Raw genomic sequence first — 18,139 nt, 5'->3', positions numbered from 1 at the left:
ATATACCAGCTGAGGTATATGAGGCTGTTTTACTGCTGCACTATATTACGGTTCCCTCCTGAGGTTCCTATATTTCTGTAGGAAAATGAGCCCAGACGCACATCTAAACATCTATTCAAGTGTATTCATGAGCACTGTCTATATCGGCATTAAACTTGAATTTTTGTGTAATTAGGTATCGGCTGTATGGACAGTGGAAGAACGACACGTACGGCAATCATCCGCTCTTGGTGAAGATCAAGGCTCAGACAGTAGACAGAGCAAAATACATCATGAAGTAAGTTTATCTACCTCTTAACTCACAAAACGTGTTGTCAGGATAGATTTACTCAACTTATTAAATAAGATTCTGGAGTTGAATCCAATACCAGAGGAGCTTAAGCCTGGAGTGAGTAGTTAATAAAAAGCTGAAATCATATATTATTTTCTGAAATCAGACTTCATTATTTTGTGTACAAAATTTTATCAATCCGATTGAATTTAATGCGATTGAAATGACGTCACTTCATGTGACTTCCTTCAACAACACAAGCTTGCGTTCTTTGCGTCATACGTCATTACGCCAATTCTACATCATTGCACATGCGCATATGTGCCACACTACAGTCCAGTAGGTGGCGGAGATGCATCTTTAATTGGGTTTACCAACGGCCATTAAAAGGGAAGACTTTTTTAAGATGTTAAATAAATCTTTGGTGTATCTAGAGTACGTAAGTGAAATTTTAGCTCAAGATACCATATAGATCATTTATTATCATGTAAAATTGCCAGTTTGTAGGTGTGAGCAAAAATGTGCCATTTTTGGGTGTGTCCTTAAAAATGCAAATGAGCTGCACTAAATGGCAGTGCCGTGGTTGCATAGTGCAGATTAAATTGTGGTATTATCCCTTTCTGACATCACAATGGGAGCCAAATTTCAATTTCCTATTTTTTCACATGCTTGCAGAAAGGTGTTTACATGGAGCATTTTTGATCGGGTTGAACATTCAAACCAATTATAATTGTCCATGTAAATGCAGCTATTGGCTGCCATCTTGGATTTATTTATTTAAGGTTGCCGCAGTGCGTCTCAGAATCGCTTATATCCTTCATAATGAAGGCGACCCATCTTAAATCTTGCATAAAATTAGATATATCTCAAAACAGCATGTCAATGATGGCAAAAAATGCTGCTTGTGTTGGTTCTGAATGTGTTAGTGCTCCGTCATCCAGCATTAGGGCTGAACAGAACCTCTTCAATGCCGAATCTCTCCTTGAGCGCTGCTCATATTGCCCTGTGTGTATCTGTCCCCGGTGCATACAGATGAGTTCCTTGACAGAGCTCACAGAAACACTGCGTCAGATTCTTTGCTTTCTTTTCAAGTGTGTTGAATAAATGATGATATTTTGGCAGATAATTGGACAGAGAGGGAGCGAGCCGAGAACGAGCCGAGGTTAAACACGTCAAAAGTGTTCAGGGAGAAAGAGAGGGAAGCTCAAGGTCGCCTGTCAAACGGGTCGAGTCGGATTCTCGAGTGTGTCAGACCACTCTCAACCATTTAGCCTTCCTCATTGGATGCTGTTTTGTGTTTTTAAAGCTTGGGAACGTGACCCAATTTCAGAGTTTTATTCTTTCAAGAAACAAATGTTTAATTCAAGGGATGTTTCATTTGAATTTTTGTACAATAAGTGGATTTATTGCTTGGAGAGCTTTTACACTGATAGTTTATTTCAAAATGCATCATAGCTTGCATAAAAACTTGGTAATGTGAACAATGCCATACAGCACTAAACCCAAAGCTAGGCTACCTTGGGAATCTGCGCAATTTCAAAGGGTGTGAATGTGAAAGGGGCTTGCATTCAGGTGCGCAATTGCCAAGGAAGTATCCTAAACTTACGTTTTAGATGATCATTAGTTTTCACAATGCACGATTAGCATTGCGGTTCGCATATGTGCTCCTGTCACTCCCTTTGCTGTGCACCAAAATAATACAAAAAATATGATGAGTTAAGTTATGGTTCATGCTTTTGTACGTGACGTAAGAGGAATGCAAGTGCCCTGGAATCAAATGAGTGTAAAACCAAAACAGAGCTGTTGCGGACTTGGACAATTGCACTCGGGTTTGGATTGCAGCTGTGTAAAAACCACTGTACACAAATAAGAACAACACAGATTTATCTATAGAGTATTGGACTTTGGCAAATGTTGATAAGTTATTGATGAGGAGCTAGTAAAAGGGTTAAATGAAGAAAATTTAAGAATGAGAATAGGCACTGATTATGAACCATTGAATCAGACTTCATTCACTCAAAAGAAAAGATCACTATGGTGCTATTGACACTGGGTGTGATCATTTACACTGCAACAAAGCAAGTTTTTCCACTAGTTTGTCTTGTTTTGGATTCAGAATATAATGATTTGAACAGCATGTCTAGTAGGGCTGCACGATTCTTGCTAAAATGTGAATCACAATTTTTCTCTATGAGAAATGAGATCACAAAAAACATTTATTGTACTTATTGCACATTTATTACAGGACTTTGTTATAATTGATGGCTGGACTTAAAAATAACAGTCTCAAAATTGTTTTAAAGTAGTGATGCACCGATGTATCGGGCACCGATATTTATCGGCCGATTTTGTATGAATTTGAAACCATCGGCATATCGGCAATAGCACGAGAAAGGCCGATACCGATTGTTTATTAATTAACTGCATAAAGAAATCCATTATATGTTAAAAATTTGTTAATGTCGTTAATAAAATAAATGCTGAATAGCAAAAACCACCTTTGAAGGTTGTCATGTTGTCTTATTATATTTGTTTTAGCTTAATTTATGCCTCTCTTATTATGTTGGTCAGTTGAATGTTAATTAGATCCAATCCGTGTTCAGGTAAAAATAATTTGATGCAGAAATAAACTAGCTAATAGACCAACTGTATAGTATTGTATACAAGTGTTTAATATCGGTATCGGCCAGAAGTTGTCTGTTTAAAACGATATCGGTATCGGCCCAAAAAATCCTATCGGTGCATCCCTATTTTAAAGTCTTGTTTCCTTATTTTAGACCCTCTAAGACGAGTAACTTAAAATCTGTAAGCTGCTAAACATTAACAACAGAATATTGACATAATAAATAAAAGAGTTAAAATAAATAGCACCTGGGCTTTTTGTACACTCCAACTGGCCAACCTTAAAACTTGAAAAACGCTAAACCTTTAAAACCGTAAACGAATAAACTTTTTGTGAGGCTTCAGGAACACAGGCATGTTACATTCTTCACTTTGTGCTAAAAAACCTTTTCTGGTGGGGAACTTGGGCAGTGATAGAGAGCTATTTCCTTTTTTCGTAATATTGTTGCATCATCACTCTCACCATGGCCACCAGGATTTTCCTGGTGCTAGCAATGGTGCTAATTTATTTTCTCTTTTAATTGCCATTCCAAATCCACCAAGTAAGCCGACTGCGTTAGGTCTGCCGCCTTGTTATACTTCATGCGAGTGAAAGCAGAATGCCACAAATGAGGAAGATAGAGAGGAGAGAAACGATTGGGATTGGGACTGACTGGTGAATGAATGGGGTTTGCTTTTACACCGTTTTAATGTAAGTTTGATTGATATAGTATCTTGGATTGTTGTAAAGTAAATAAGTGAACACGTGAATGCAGCATCTGAATACCGGCATACTGTATATGCAAGTAAACTCAATTTCTGTAACTCAATTTATCACCTGATACAAGCCTAAATGTATGGATATAAAAAGGTATTGATTGTGAACTTCAATAGGACAGAATTCCCTAAATGATGGTTTCATGTTTCCATGTGTGTATGGAACAAGAATCCTTCCCAAAGCTGTGATGATTGACAGATGAATCTTCCATCTTGTATGTTTAGCATTCAAAGAAATATTACAGCATTGTTCTGCAATCTTTAAAACCACTGTCTACAGATGAGTTGTGTGTTTGTTTATGAAGCAGTTTGCCAGAGCGTTGTTTTGCATTGTTGCAATGTTGACATATTTTTGGCTTAACCGTATTTGTGCTTGGCTCATAAAGCAATAACGTTGGAGATATTAAAGTAAGATTGTGTGGGTCGTGAAATTTTGGTCTTTTTTTAATGTAAAGCATTTTTGGTTTGTTGTTGTCTTGTTTTTGTTTGCTGTTTTTATGCAAGATCTGGCAACACACGTAGGTGAATACCGTACCTATTTTTCTGTTATTATTCACTGAACATACAAAAGAGAGACCTGTAATGTAATGTCTTTGTGTAGTAGATTAAACACACAATTTATTCACTCAAATACACACAGACAAAACACAAATGGGATATTTGTAAAGAGGTAATTTATGTAGTTCAATAAATACTGATGTTTGTCCATATCAAAATGTATATTTTATATTTATATTGATCAGTGTTAATTTTAATTTTGAAGGCGTTTAATAATGCATTTATAAAGGATTGGTTTTTAATTAAGAATTTCTGCAAACATCACATAAACTCTGAAACCATAAATAACCATTTTTACAGTGTTCCTTAGTTAAGGAATAATTGACGATGGGCTGTTTTATTGAAACAGCTAAATTATTAGAAAATAATGCACACCCCTTTATTGTATTCTAATAATTCATCAGGCTGTTGTCAATTATTCTGCTTATACCACTTTACCTACAGGCCACAGGGTTGTTGAATGCTTTATTCTGATTGGCTGAGAAATGTTCCATGGGTATGCATAATTTTTGGATAAATGCACACCTGACCTGTTAAATTTCACAAGAGCAATGTCTGTGGTACGTAGTAAATGCTGTAAATGGTTAGATTTTGAATGAATACTTTTTGTATTTATGTACTGCAAATATTATTCTATAATTTTTTTATGCCTTTATTTGGATAGTATTGTAGTAGAGAGTTGAGAGGAAAGTGTTGGGTGGAGATAGGGGAGCGGGATCGGCAAAGGACCGCAGAGACGGGAATCGAACTCTGGTTGCGTGAGCGCACTTGCGCTGTTTGTTGACACACTAACCATGGGGCTATCGGCACCGACTGCAAATATTATTCTGATTATAAAAACTAAATGTAATTTTTTTTAAATACCAATGAACTATAATCTAATTGCAAATAATACTAAGTAAATTAATTGGATTAATTTCAGGCAAGATAGAGCAGTTTGTGCAGCTAAATCTTATCAAAGCCTTTTTAAACATGCGTCCAGTGCATGCAGTTATGATGTGAGTGTGTGAGCTTTAGAGACTTGCAGCTGATGCAGAGGAACCGACTGCAGTGCGTCTAAAGAGGATCTGTGAGCGCTGAAGCAGAAACACTGAAGATTCAGACCAACTGCAGGAGGCAGCACTGGAAATCTGCAGTACATTCAGTGCAATCGCTTTTCTTTAACCTCCGTTCACAACGCATACTAACTAGGAATACTGGATGTTTGCTGTGCACCATATGCACATTTTTGCTTTCTCAGTTACCACATTTGCCAGAATAAGCGATATACATCGAATACACATTGAGGGATTAAAAAGCACGAAACGCAACATGTCACGTGTATTTGTGATGCACACTTCTGTTCTTTCCAACCCGCGGGTCCCGCTTTAATGAAATTATTTGCCCAGCACCCACAACCATTAAATGACATACAAGTGAAAACAGGCTTTATTTCAAGCTAAAAGTGCTTGGAAATTTGGTTACATCACTGTGTACACTGGCAACAACATGCGCTTATGGGGTGTGCACACCAAAGCTTTAATCTCTGATGAAAACTCCAGACGGACGCGGTCTGCCAGCTTTTTTTAGCTGAGCAGTTTCTTGCTACGATACTTTTGCTTTGTTTATCAGTCGTTGAATGATGTGCCGGTTGGTGGTTGTGATGTTTGTCCCGTCCCTCCTCCACTGTGATTGGAAGGCCAAGTCAGCGTGACATTAATGAGCTGAGCTTTTTACCCAAAGTTGAATTTTTTTTTACCTATCAGCGCAGAAAAAAACTCCAGCTGCTGGCTTTTTTGAAAAGCACCGCGCTTCCTTTGTAAACAATTGAAAATATGCCCCGGCGTTAACACTTGTGTTGAGCACGCCCACTAATGAACCATAGAAACCAGCATGGGCATATTTTTAACAAGGTAGGATAATGATAAACATTTTTAACACTTACAAAGCAGCTGTTTGTATTAGGGATGTTCACATTGACCGTTTAACCGTTAACCGAAGGTAAGAATTAACATTATCAGTTAAAATAAAAAATATTTGTTAATACATGGTGCGTGTCGTCATGAGCCGACAGACATTTCGCCACTTTTCTATCTTTAATTTGTAAATGTCCTATAAATGACAAAAATGATTGCTGCCCTGACGGTCTGATAAAGTAATAACTGGTATGAGAAATCATTTGTATGTTTGGAAGCTGAACTCCGCGCAAGATGACGCGGTCCGTCTCGCGCACATCCAGACAGATGTTCTGTGATGGCCTCTGACCATGACCATAAACATATCTCTTTTTGCACAAATGGAAAAAGACGATGCAAAACCAAAACTTTCTGAAAAGCGTCCTGCAACAGATGAAACGGAGACAATCTGCCCTTTGGATATTAATCCTCTGGACCGATCGCGTGCTTTTTAATAAGGTAATGTTGCGTGAATATCTGATAATGTATGAATCCTGGTTCTGTTGTTGATCTGTCGCTGCTGTTTGCACGTTCAAATTAAATGTTTTGTTTTTACTAGTTCACAGACAACCGTCAACTGGATTTTTACTCAATGACAATTTCATATTAAAATCTTATAAGTTAACGGTTAATGTTCGGTTTAGAAGCTACGGTTGTCGGTCGGGAAAACTAACTGATATGAGCATCCCTAGTTTGTATTATATATTCACAAATTTCCAACCTTAATTTCTCCCTCACCTCGTCTTTCATCTTCACTTTTATTTCTCCATTTGTTTTGTTGTTTGTGGCTGGCAGTGCGAGCTGCTTGGGGCTTTCGTTTCGTGACGTTGTCACACATTACTATTTCTTTGTCACATGTATAGTAGAAACTTTTTTGTTGTTGTTGGGTAATGATTGCCCTTTCACCGGCTACCACCACAAGTTAAGCTTTAAGGAATTGCATGCAATACATGTTTTTTATTTTGTTTTTAATGACCCGCCTGTGTGTATATCTTCAGTCACTTTTTAAAATCTGTTTTTTGTCAACAGTCAACTTAAAATGTCTGTACCATTACTAGATTTAGGAAGGTTGCTGTAAACATCCAGACAGTTTGCTCTAATACTTCAAACTGTTCAAAACTGTTCAAATACACCACAGCAGACGGGCGCTATAAAGCTTTCAAAACCCGCTGTGATACCATGAGACATTGCGAGACAAAGCAGCACATATTTCTCATGGGAATTCATAGTCAGACTTGTTTCAAAATGCAGCAGTGCATGAAATTAAGCTTATGTAGCTAGAAGAGGTCGTGTTCACAGTTTACATATAGCTTATTTAAAAGAATAGTTATTGCTTATTACGTACACACATACTGTTTTAAAAGTATGGTATGCACCGCAGTATGTAATGTGCAGTGAGCGTTCTGCATTTCATTTCAAACAGCCACACAGTTTTGCTGCTAGTTATAGTATATGTCAGTGATGGAGATGACGACTTGAGTAATGTGAACTTTGTTAGCTGTTTGAGTATCAGGTGGCATCATTAAAGCTCGTTCATTGTACTCTGAAGGTTAAGCAAACCAATTAGGCCACCTGATGTGACGCAGTATTGCTCGGGAGCGCCTCGCGGACACGCAGGGCTCCCTTATTAACATTTGTCTTCTCCACACACCAATTTCTGATGGAAACTCCACAATGTCAGTCTTGGCTCTGTGCCTCCACGAGTGTTTTTTTTTCTTAGCTCCTTATTAATTGACTTTTTAATTGGCCCTTTTGTGGCACGCTTCAGACAAAGGCCCTGCGGGTCTGCAGAAAACACAGCCACCCGCACACACAATTAACAGCATTATAAAGAATAGCCCCGGAGACTGCGAGCTTCATGTGAGACGGTCATCACCCTCATGCTGGCATGTGTGATAAGACATCAAAGCAGAGGCGTGAATACAAGCAAAACACGAGCGAGACGGACCAGAGATGACCGTCCACTCTCGTGGAATGCAGAGAAACCGCTCGGCTTAAATTTATGGAAATTTATGCAGATTTTAAAACACTGCGATCGTTGATCAGTGAACAATCCATATATCTAAAGCTTGGTGGTTTTACATCAAGTAAGTACTTTATGACCGTTAAAGTATCATCTGATCTTCTAAAAGTATAACTGTAATAGTGATTTAGATGACAAATATAGATGATTTTAAATTTTTAATTATTATATATTTATTGAGTATTATTATAATTATTATTTTATTATTTTAACTGTTGTTAGGCTGTTTTTGGACATTTTATACCTAATAATTTTGCTTGCAAATAAAAAACTAAAACTCATTTGCTGTGGTGCATAGTGGTGTAACAATACATGGATATGGATTAATGCATTGATAACATTTTTAAAGATACGATGCATTGATGCTACACATAAATATGAGGTACCTTTAATTTGACACTCTTTGCATACTTATTCCTTGACATAATGTCCATCTATGCATTTCCACAAATACACACATTTTCATTTATTTTCATGTGCTAGTGTCAGCAAGTGAATGCAATACAGCAACAAAGCGCTTGTAGCATCAAAAACACAACGAAAGAGGCAGAAGACGTTGTGACTGCTATCAGATGCAAATTTTGGGTTTGGAAATACTTTGTATTTGGAAAATGGATTGGACAAACAGATTGGCTGAAAACCTTTGCCAGCACCAGCAGAAGCACTAAAGACTTTGACTGTTGCCATTATAAGCTTGATTTTAATGAGACTTTCAAAGACTAGAAGTGAATGGCTCCAGCTAGCATACTGCTCCCAATAAGTGACAAAATGAAGCAAACGGTAGGCCTATACAAATCACAACGCATAAATGGAAAGGAAAATGTTTGCGTTATTTTGTCACTTATTGGGAGCAGTATGCTAGCTGGAGCCATACTCTTCTAGTCTTTGTGCTAAGCTAGCGGGGGCTGCGTCAGACAGAGTTACAATTTGCACGGATATGAGAAAGGTATGTATGGACTTATCTAACTCTGAGGGATACGGTGAATAAGCTAAAGTCCCAAAATGTGGTGTGTTCCTTTAATTACATTTTATAAATGAATTAATTTTCATAAATTCTGTGTAATTAAAAGGCATTGAATAATTTAATATGTTTTGTTGAATTCATATTTAAAGTTTTGGAATGATTTTATGTCATGCTTTTTCTTTGGGGGGCCTCGGAAGGGATGCACCGTATACAAGGGGGAACCACTGCTGTACCGTATCGCAATGATCCGTGTCCGATTTAAACCCCTAGTCATGCATTACTTTTCCATTTACTGGATTGTCCAAAATATTACCCCATGGTTTTTAATTGAATTTCCAGCAAGAATAGCTGTATTGTAATAATGTTATCATGACACATGATTAGTAATGGTAATAATATATTTAACTGGTATTCCCTGTGATTGTTATTTCTCTGCAGGCGACTGACTAAAGAGAACGTGAAGCCTTCAGGAAGGCAGATTGGGAAGTTAAGCCACAGTAACCCCACCATTCTCTTTGATTACGTGAGTATTTTATTGCATGTGACGGCCGTAATGGTCCGCTAGACTAATGACGAGCTTTTACTGGCCTTCTTTATCATCTGCGGTGTACCATCAATATTCATTGCTCCCGGGATTAAAAAGCATATATAAACTCAGAGCTGCAGCCTAATGCCCAACATTAAACAATGTGGGGCTTAAATTAAAGCTCAATGAGCAAGCGACCTCGGCCATCACATGCATCTCTATCTAATAGAAGAAATTCATGACTGCGCAGACCACACCTAAGTTTTTATCAGGAGTTTTTCTCTTGCATGTTGTGAGGGAAATGGTTGGCTTTGATTTCATTAGCACTGGTTAAAAAGTTCAGAAATGATACTGGAGGAGGCTGTGTTATTAACAGGGACAGTGCTGCGCTCCTCTTATGTACTCAATTTATGAACACCACTAGGGTGGACATTGTCTACAGCTGCTTATATTAATGTTGAACATAAAATCAAAATTGTCTCAAATGTCTGTGTGGGATAATAATATTGCGCTCCGCTCCCACACAGCTTGTGCTCCTGACATTATTGATGCTCTAAATCTTGTGAAATTTTGATGGTATATTTCAAATTATTACACGGCTCTCTGGAATGCTTGATTCTGATTGGTCAGTTGAGACATATGCAGGTTCGTTCTTTTCGAATAATAACCGCTCCAAAATAATAACGCATAGCCGGTACTACTTTTACGAGTTAGATCGCTCCGCGCCAATAAAGATTACTGTTTGTTTGGCGCCATCTTGTGACAAACACTGGACAACCACGACAAGACACAGAGAGCTTACTGAGACTGAACTTGACAAAATAGAGCATGACAGCTACGAAGCCAACACACAAAAAAATACAGAATGGGCATTAAAACTTCTCAAAGACTGGCTAAAAGAGAAAAAAATGAAGACAGACAAGTATGAAGCAGAGGATCTTAATAAGGTATTACGATCATTTTATGCATCTGTGCAAAGTTTCGCGGAAGGATAAATTTTTTTAATTTAAAACAAATATGCCAATAAAATGTTTCAAATTCATATTCATGTCCAGTTTTTTTTCTTATGTGACAAGTAGCCGTGTAATAAGCGGGATAATGTAGAGTCAGCTGGTAGTTATCGGGAAATAAGCCCCTTCAGTGTGATACAAGACCCTCCGCTTCGCGTCGGGTCCTGATCACACTGTCGGGGCTTATTTCCCAATAACTACCGGCTGCCTCTACATTATCCCTTACATAATATATATAAACTGAAATGTTCTTGTTTTGTATGAGAGGTAAATCCTTTCTGCAGCAAGTGATTTATTATTGTGAAGTGAATGAAATCTTAATGAAATGTTATGTCTATCTTTCAGATTCTCTCACAGATTCAGTGGTACGACAACCTCATAACTCCAGTGGTGGACTCTCTCAAATACCTCACGTCTCTAAACTACGATGTGCTGGCTTGTATCCTTTCTGATCGATGTTATAATTACACTCCTGCAGTACAATAATCTTCCCCCTCCGCTAATAACAGCTTACTCAGGAACTTGCTGATCCCATCAAAACTCCAGTTATTTGTGCATGCTTAAAATAGTGTGTAATCGCTCACCTTGACTTCATCGTCACCAAAACTGACAGTCTTGTGTGTTAAAAATGAGCGAAAACATTTCTGTGGCAGATCAGAGAAAAATAGATGGCTCGTTTTCTTTTGGATTGTCAGAACAATGACTGACACGCGAGTAATGGATTGAGCTGTTATAGCGGATGGGTCGTCTTTAAAGAGCGAGTCGTGGTCAGTTTGATCCCTTGACCGTGTGGGCAGATTGCATTATTGAAGCTTTAGCCAACCCGGAGAAAGAGAAGATGAAGCACGATGACACCACCATTTCATCATGGCTGCAGAGTGAGTGCCACGTTTCCTGTCGTCTGCTAAAATGCCCCTCCGACGTGTGGAGATGCTGAATAAATTGATCTCTTAATGGACGTTAAATGTCATTTCTTGAAATGCTTTGGCTTTGCTGCTTGAGCGTGCCCAGAAACCTATTTGAAGGCCGAATGCATGGCTTTCTCTGTTTGGCCTTCTGCAGATTCTGATGCAAATGCTTATGTTAATGTTGTGCTTTCACATCTCTCCCCAGGTCTTGCTAGTCTTTGTGGAGCCGTTTTCCGGAAGTATCCCATTGAGTTGGCTGGTCTTTTGCAGTATGTGACCAACCAGCTGAAAGCAGGCAAGAGGTATGCATGCACGTCTCATTCTAGAGCCCCATTAACACGCAGTCTGTAACACATTTGTTTACTCTATTATTGATTATAAGGTTGTTTTAGGGCAAATGGAGATCCTACTTCAAACATTAAATGTTAATGTAATGTTGAACTTGCATGCGTGTAGAAATATACTTGTATAGGTCTCGTACATCTGCTGCTCGATATACCAAAACTTAACACGGCATGCTTTTGACATAACTTATTTGATTTTCTTAAACCACAGGAATATGAGGAAGGGTTTTTTTTAGTGGTGGGGTCGTTCAACCAAAAATGAAAGTTCTGTCATTATTTACTCACCCTACAAACTTGTATAAATGTATTTTGTTTTGCTGAACACACAGAAAGATATTTGTAATCATGCAGGAAACAGGAGAACCAATGACTTCCATAGTAGGAAAGAAAAATACTATGGAGGTCAATGATGCTCGGAAACAGTTTGGTTATAAACATGGCTTAAAATATCTTCCTATGTGTTCAGCAGGACATATATTTATACAGGTTTGTAACAACATGAGGGTATGTAAATAAGTAGGGGTGTGACGAGACACTTAATCCACGAGACGAGACGAAACACGAGATTTTTCGTCTCGAGACGATATTTTTACACTTTTTAAGAACTCCTCAATGATAATATAAATGAATAAGAAACTGAAATCACATTATTTTTAAATGTTTTAACTAATCAAGAACTGGCCCTAACAATTATTTTGCTAACTGATAATGAAGTAATTTGTTATTTTTGGGTAATAAAAATAGACCCAAGTGAGCAGTAGCCTTTAAAATTACATAATAACGAAGATGCAATCGTAATTGGTTCAAATAAAGTATTAAAACCAAGTTACATTAAACAATATTACATTAACAAACACATTACATTTGTGTCCTAAAAATAAAAAGCATTATGTATGTATTATAACAAGTGCCTGCAGGGGGCGATAGTGGACTCGTCTCGCGGACGCTAGCTGTGTCCCAATTCAAGGGCTGCAACCTTATAAGCATGAGACCTTAAAACGTGAGCACTCGGCCTTTCAAGGTGGAAGCCTCAGAAGTTCGCGAAGAGAACTGAAATGAGACGGTCTAACCTTCGGTGGACCCATAATTGGCCTCACCTTCTGCACGCGCCCACCGCGCCTGTCAGCAGGACACAGCGGACGTTTCTGACTTATTAAAATAAATATGAAATCCAAAAATATTAATTTATTTTAGAAAATATGACACGTTGATGTAGATTAAACTATTCAACAGTATATCAAATTAATCAACCTTAGAAATATACGCAACATAAAAATAATAATTTTAACACAAAACATAACTTATAATACTAAAACAGTGACAAGAATTTTTTTTTCTGAAACATACACTTTTGTCTAATAAAGGTTTTAATTGTTTATTTTAGAATATCCACCCATTATATTCAGCCGTTGCAGAGGCGCAATGACTCTTGGGATATCCACGGCTGTTAAGGATCCATTCGTTCTATCCTTAAAAGCGCGGAGAAATGAGGACGCATTTTGAGGCTTTATTCTAAGCATCCTTTGAATTGGGACGGCCTTACTGACCTCAAGTCGCGCTGCTGTGACGCAATCGGTCTTAAAATACGTCCTTAAAAGTTTGCAGCCTTTGAATTGGGACACAGCCATCATCTTCACTTTCACTTTAGACGGAGAGAAACGCTTATTTTAGCCAAACAATGTTTAAATCCATATTAATATTTAATATATGTCCATTTCTTAACAATAGAAATGATACAGCCATTGTCATTTTTGAGCAAGAACATGCAGACATTAAATCATGTAACTCTGTGTGAGGGTTTAATCTGCTGAGACTTCACATCTGACACTGATCAACAGACAAACACAACACGTCTCAGACTTCACACGAATTCACAAACGAACATTATTGGAAACCCAAACAAAAAGCAAACGCAGTAAAAGACAAATATATTGCATGCACTGTAAAAGGGTCAAACAGAAAGCTGTATCCTCCGGAGGTCGCATAAGCAGGCTGCATACGTCATCAAGGTTTATTTCAGTTAAATATCTGAGCATTATATTTGCAAGACGTGAGCATATTACAACAAGTTGCGATTAACTAAATAAGTAGTAAACTTTATAATTGTTAATATTCTCTAATAAGACAGTCTTTATGAAGTAAATGCAGTTTAAAAATGCAACCTCTGAAGGATGCAGTCTTTTATTTAAGAAACGGCCAGCATTTCACCTCCCCAAGAAATCTCGTGAGACACATTTGTGACCCGTCACGGAAACCAGGGGCACAAGTCGGCAGCACAAGTTTCGAGAAAATGAGAAACAAAGTTTTTTTTTCAAAATTTGTGATTTTCGTTTTATTGCAGAATCTGTTAGTTGAGATCACGAAGAAGCCTCTCCATGTTTGAGATAGTAGTTTTTGTATATTTAAAAGCGTACATTTTGCGGTTAAAATAGGCTTGTTTTTCCGGAGATTCTAGCGTGCAGCGGGGGGCGTCATTGTCTGTGTGTATATTTACATACTGTATAAGCTTTTGTTTTCGCCTCCGCCCCCAAAGGGAACAGCGTGACTACTAAATAAGGATAGTTCGCCCAAAACTGAAAATAATGTAATTAATGACTCACCCTTATGTCGTTCTAAACTCGGAAGACCTCCGTTCATCTTCGGAACACAGTTTAAGATGTTTTAAAGTTAGATTTAGTCCGAGAGCTTTCTGTTTCCTCCATTGAAAATCTATGTACGGTTTCCATGTCCAGAAAGGTAATAAAAACATCAAAGTAGTCCATGTGACATCAGTGGGTCAGTAAGATTGTGTTGATGCATCGAAAATACAGTTTGGTCCAAAAATAGCAGAATTACGACTTTATTCAGCATTGTCTTCTCTTCCGGCTCGAGCGTGAAGTCACGTGACTGTAGTGCCCTGTTCCTCAGACATGTTTGCTAAGTTTTTTTTTTTTTTTTTTTACTTATAGCGTGCGTCTCCCCAGACTGTAAAGCTCGGGCGCACAAAACAAAAGAAAAATACAAGAAGCTGGGGCGGAACAAATAACAGTCAGCCGCATCGTACGTCAGCCGCGTCACTGACTTTATGCGGCGCCGCAGTGGGATGACGTCAAAGTACCGCGAGAGCTCTTCAAGAAGCTCTACTCTTACGGAGTAGTTTAATTTCGACTCGCTCTCGCGGTACTTTGACGTCATCTCTATGTCAGTTCTTGCAGCGCAGCATGAGTCCAAACACACAGAAGTTACACAGATATCGTTGTATTCTTCATATAATTGGCTACATGTTTTGTCTATCATTATTTTCCATGAAGTCATTGGCTGATGGAGGAACGAGCGAGCCATTGGTAACATCTCTAAAGGATGTCACGTTTTCGACGGCGCTGTTTGGATGATCTATTATACTACTTCCCTATTTTAAATACAAACTTTGAAGGCGGGTTCATGTGTTTAACGGAGTGTAAGCTCATATACCCTTACATGTTACGATTTAAATAGTCTTCAGATTATATATTATATTGTATTACCAGACATTCATGCGAAATCTGATGTAAACAATCTATATTTCACGGATTATACGCATTTGTGGACAAATATGGTCATTGGATAATCTGAAACAGACTGGATTCGACTTGTGATCCCCACAAAGGTAAAAGAGTCATGTTTATTTTTGCGGGTTGTCATTTGTTCATAAAATACTACATATGATGCTAGAACATCTCAAAAAGGGTTTTACAGGGGGTATGGCTTAGCTAAATGAGATGTAAATGAGCCCTATTGTCTCCCCCAGCTGAAAAGAAGAGTCCCTTTCGTCTCGATTTTCTCGGTTTGAGTATTTCTGAGTTCCTATATTCAAATGGCCACAACTTCTCCAAATCTTATCAGATTTCCATGTGTTACACATCGTTGGAAAGCTTAGAAACTGCACTTTCAGAATCCGTGAATAACTCAAAATGCCCAGATCCGACTTGTGTCCCTACTTTCCGTGACTGGTCACATTTAATCTCGCGATACACAATTAATCTCGCGAGATCTCATCGCACCCGATCTCGTCACACCCCTATAAATAAGTAAATAATCAAAATAAAAACCATTGATATGAAGCAAGCTTCATATTGGTCCCATACACACTGCATATTAATTCGGTTATCACTTCACTTTTTAATGCTTAATCCTGTTCTACACGCACAGTTTAGTAATTTACGGGACTGACAACCGCATTCTACAACCGAATTAACTCCTGCAGAATGCAGGTAGTGACAACCGCATTTACAGAAACTCTGCTTGGTGTGTACATAACCGAACTGAACAACTAGTAGTTAATAAAGTGTTTAAACGTGCATCATTCACATGACAGGTCTCTCTTCTGAAAAAATGAATATAAATGCCTAGAAGGGGAAAAAGTCTTCTGTATGCGCGCTGCAGAAAATGACAGAGGCACAAGCGTTTGCTGACTAGTGTTGCCAGATCTTGCACTAAAAAAAACAGCGAACAAGAAAAATCCAATAATAAACCGAAATGAATCCAAATGCTTTACCTCAAAGATCAAAATATTAGGATCAGCATCTTCACACTTTAATAACACCAAAAACTTTATCGCTTCATGGGCCAAAAGCCATTAATGGTTAAGCGCCAAAATGGTATACAAGTACAAAAAAGACGAGGACCTGGCAACAATGCAAGAGCACCAAGGCGGAGGTTTATTACAAAACATAACGCTGTTAAATTATTTTGGTCAAAGCTGTTAGTGATAAGCATGCGAGAAGGCAGACTGTTGCTATGGTAATCTCTTTGTCAATCATCATATTTTTGGGAGTGAATCTTGTTCCGTACATAAAACGAACATTTAAGGGATTCACTCCTGCATTTAAAAAGCGGTTTTTCACTCCCGAAAGTTTGCAGTGTATACTTGTGAAAACATGTTGCCTTTTTTCCCATGAATGAATGAAAATACTAACTCCAAACCAACATGTAATCCCATGCTAGCTAGTGGCTACTCATTTATTCCAAACTCTGTTGTGCTTTATTTTGTACCCTGTTCACAGAATTCACCTCCTCTATTTGTTTCCTTTATTTTTCCTTTATTAGGATTTATCAGAACTATAAAGTTTTTATTTCTGTGTTTTTGAGGTTTCATTTTAATGCTCTACATTAGGGCAGTTTTAAACTCCAGCAAAATATATGAGCAGTATAGAAATGAAGGATGGCCGTATGTTAACCATAAGTAAATGATCTGATTTTATGACCGGTCATGAAATTTTCTCTCCTGGTGTATTTTACGAATTCTGTATGCTGTGTGTCTGAATCTTTTACATTACTTTGAGGTACGTACTACCTTCACCTGACATTGTTTAGGTACGTTTACGGAAATCTAAAGAAATAGACATTCAAGAAATATACATTTAAATGTTTTATTATACTATATGTGATATAAAGTTCTCTGGGGTCGCTCTGAAAGGTAAAACTTATAAAGACATTTGAGGATCTTGCTGTGAGGAAAACCGCTTCACCTGTAATAATAATGGTGTTTTCTGTATTGCCAGTTTTGACCTTCTGATCCTGAAGGAGGTGGTACAGAAGATGGCAGGCATTGAGATCACAGATGAAATGACTGTGGAGCAGCTGGAGGCCATGACAGGTGGAGAACAGCTCAAAGCCGAGGTATGACACACCTGCTAAAAAATTGTTTGATAGTTGTGCACAGCAAGAAGAGAGGTGTCAGGATTAGGGGTGGGCCAAAATCTCTATATGGCGATGTATCGATCGTCAGCCTCCGTGATACGAGAATCGATACGCTGGCTTCGAATATCGATACATTAATTAATAAACAAGATGCCCTAAATCGATTTCCCAGCGCCATTACTTTATGAGTCCTCGGGGTGGCGCTAAACACATGAATGATTGGAATGATGAAAACATGAACAAACGCTGAAAGAAATTAGGATAGGATGGCGGATGCACATAAAATAATAGATGCCAAATGCTTTTATACCATTGATGGGCTGGTAAAATTAGAAATGTTTATACAAAACACATTTATATGTTGTTAAATGTGTCCGTTAAACAAAAAATGTTTAATGTTCTTATACACTTTGCTAATATGTTGTTCATTTAGCTCAGGACTTCAGACTGCGTACAAATGCGACCGCGTGAGCATTTGTACTAAAACATGGGCGACCTGCAATTTTTTTCTAGTTGGTATTTTAGTTTGAAAGACAAGTAGATTGCAAGCCCACAGAAAAACGAA

At 38.0% G+C, this 18,139-nt stretch overlaps 1 protein-coding gene across 1 annotated transcript in view; it reads left to right on the top strand.

The window, feature by feature from the left end:
• The window catches only part of thoc2 (THO complex 2), an 87,625-nt gene that overhangs the window by 24,112 nt on the left and 45,374 nt on the right, over positions 1-18,139 (top strand). The window contains exons 15-20 of the mRNA XM_065267982.2: positions 176-277; positions 9,567-9,651; positions 11,010-11,103; positions 11,462-11,542; positions 11,778-11,874; positions 17,436-17,553. Coding sequence (XP_065124054.1) covers positions 176-277; positions 9,567-9,651; positions 11,010-11,103; positions 11,462-11,542; positions 11,778-11,874; positions 17,436-17,553 — 577 coding nt within the window. The remainder of the gene's footprint in view (positions 1-175; positions 278-9,566; positions 9,652-11,009; positions 11,104-11,461; positions 11,543-11,777; positions 11,875-17,435; positions 17,554-18,139) is intronic.

The sequence above is a fragment of the Paramisgurnus dabryanus genome, chromosome 16 (genome assembly GCF_030506205.2).
Source record: "Paramisgurnus dabryanus chromosome 16, PD_genome_1.1, whole genome shotgun sequence".
Classification (NCBI taxonomy): domain Eukaryota; kingdom Metazoa; phylum Chordata; class Actinopteri; order Cypriniformes; family Cobitidae; genus Paramisgurnus; species Paramisgurnus dabryanus.
This window is presented reverse-complemented; position numbering and strand designations above follow the sequence as displayed.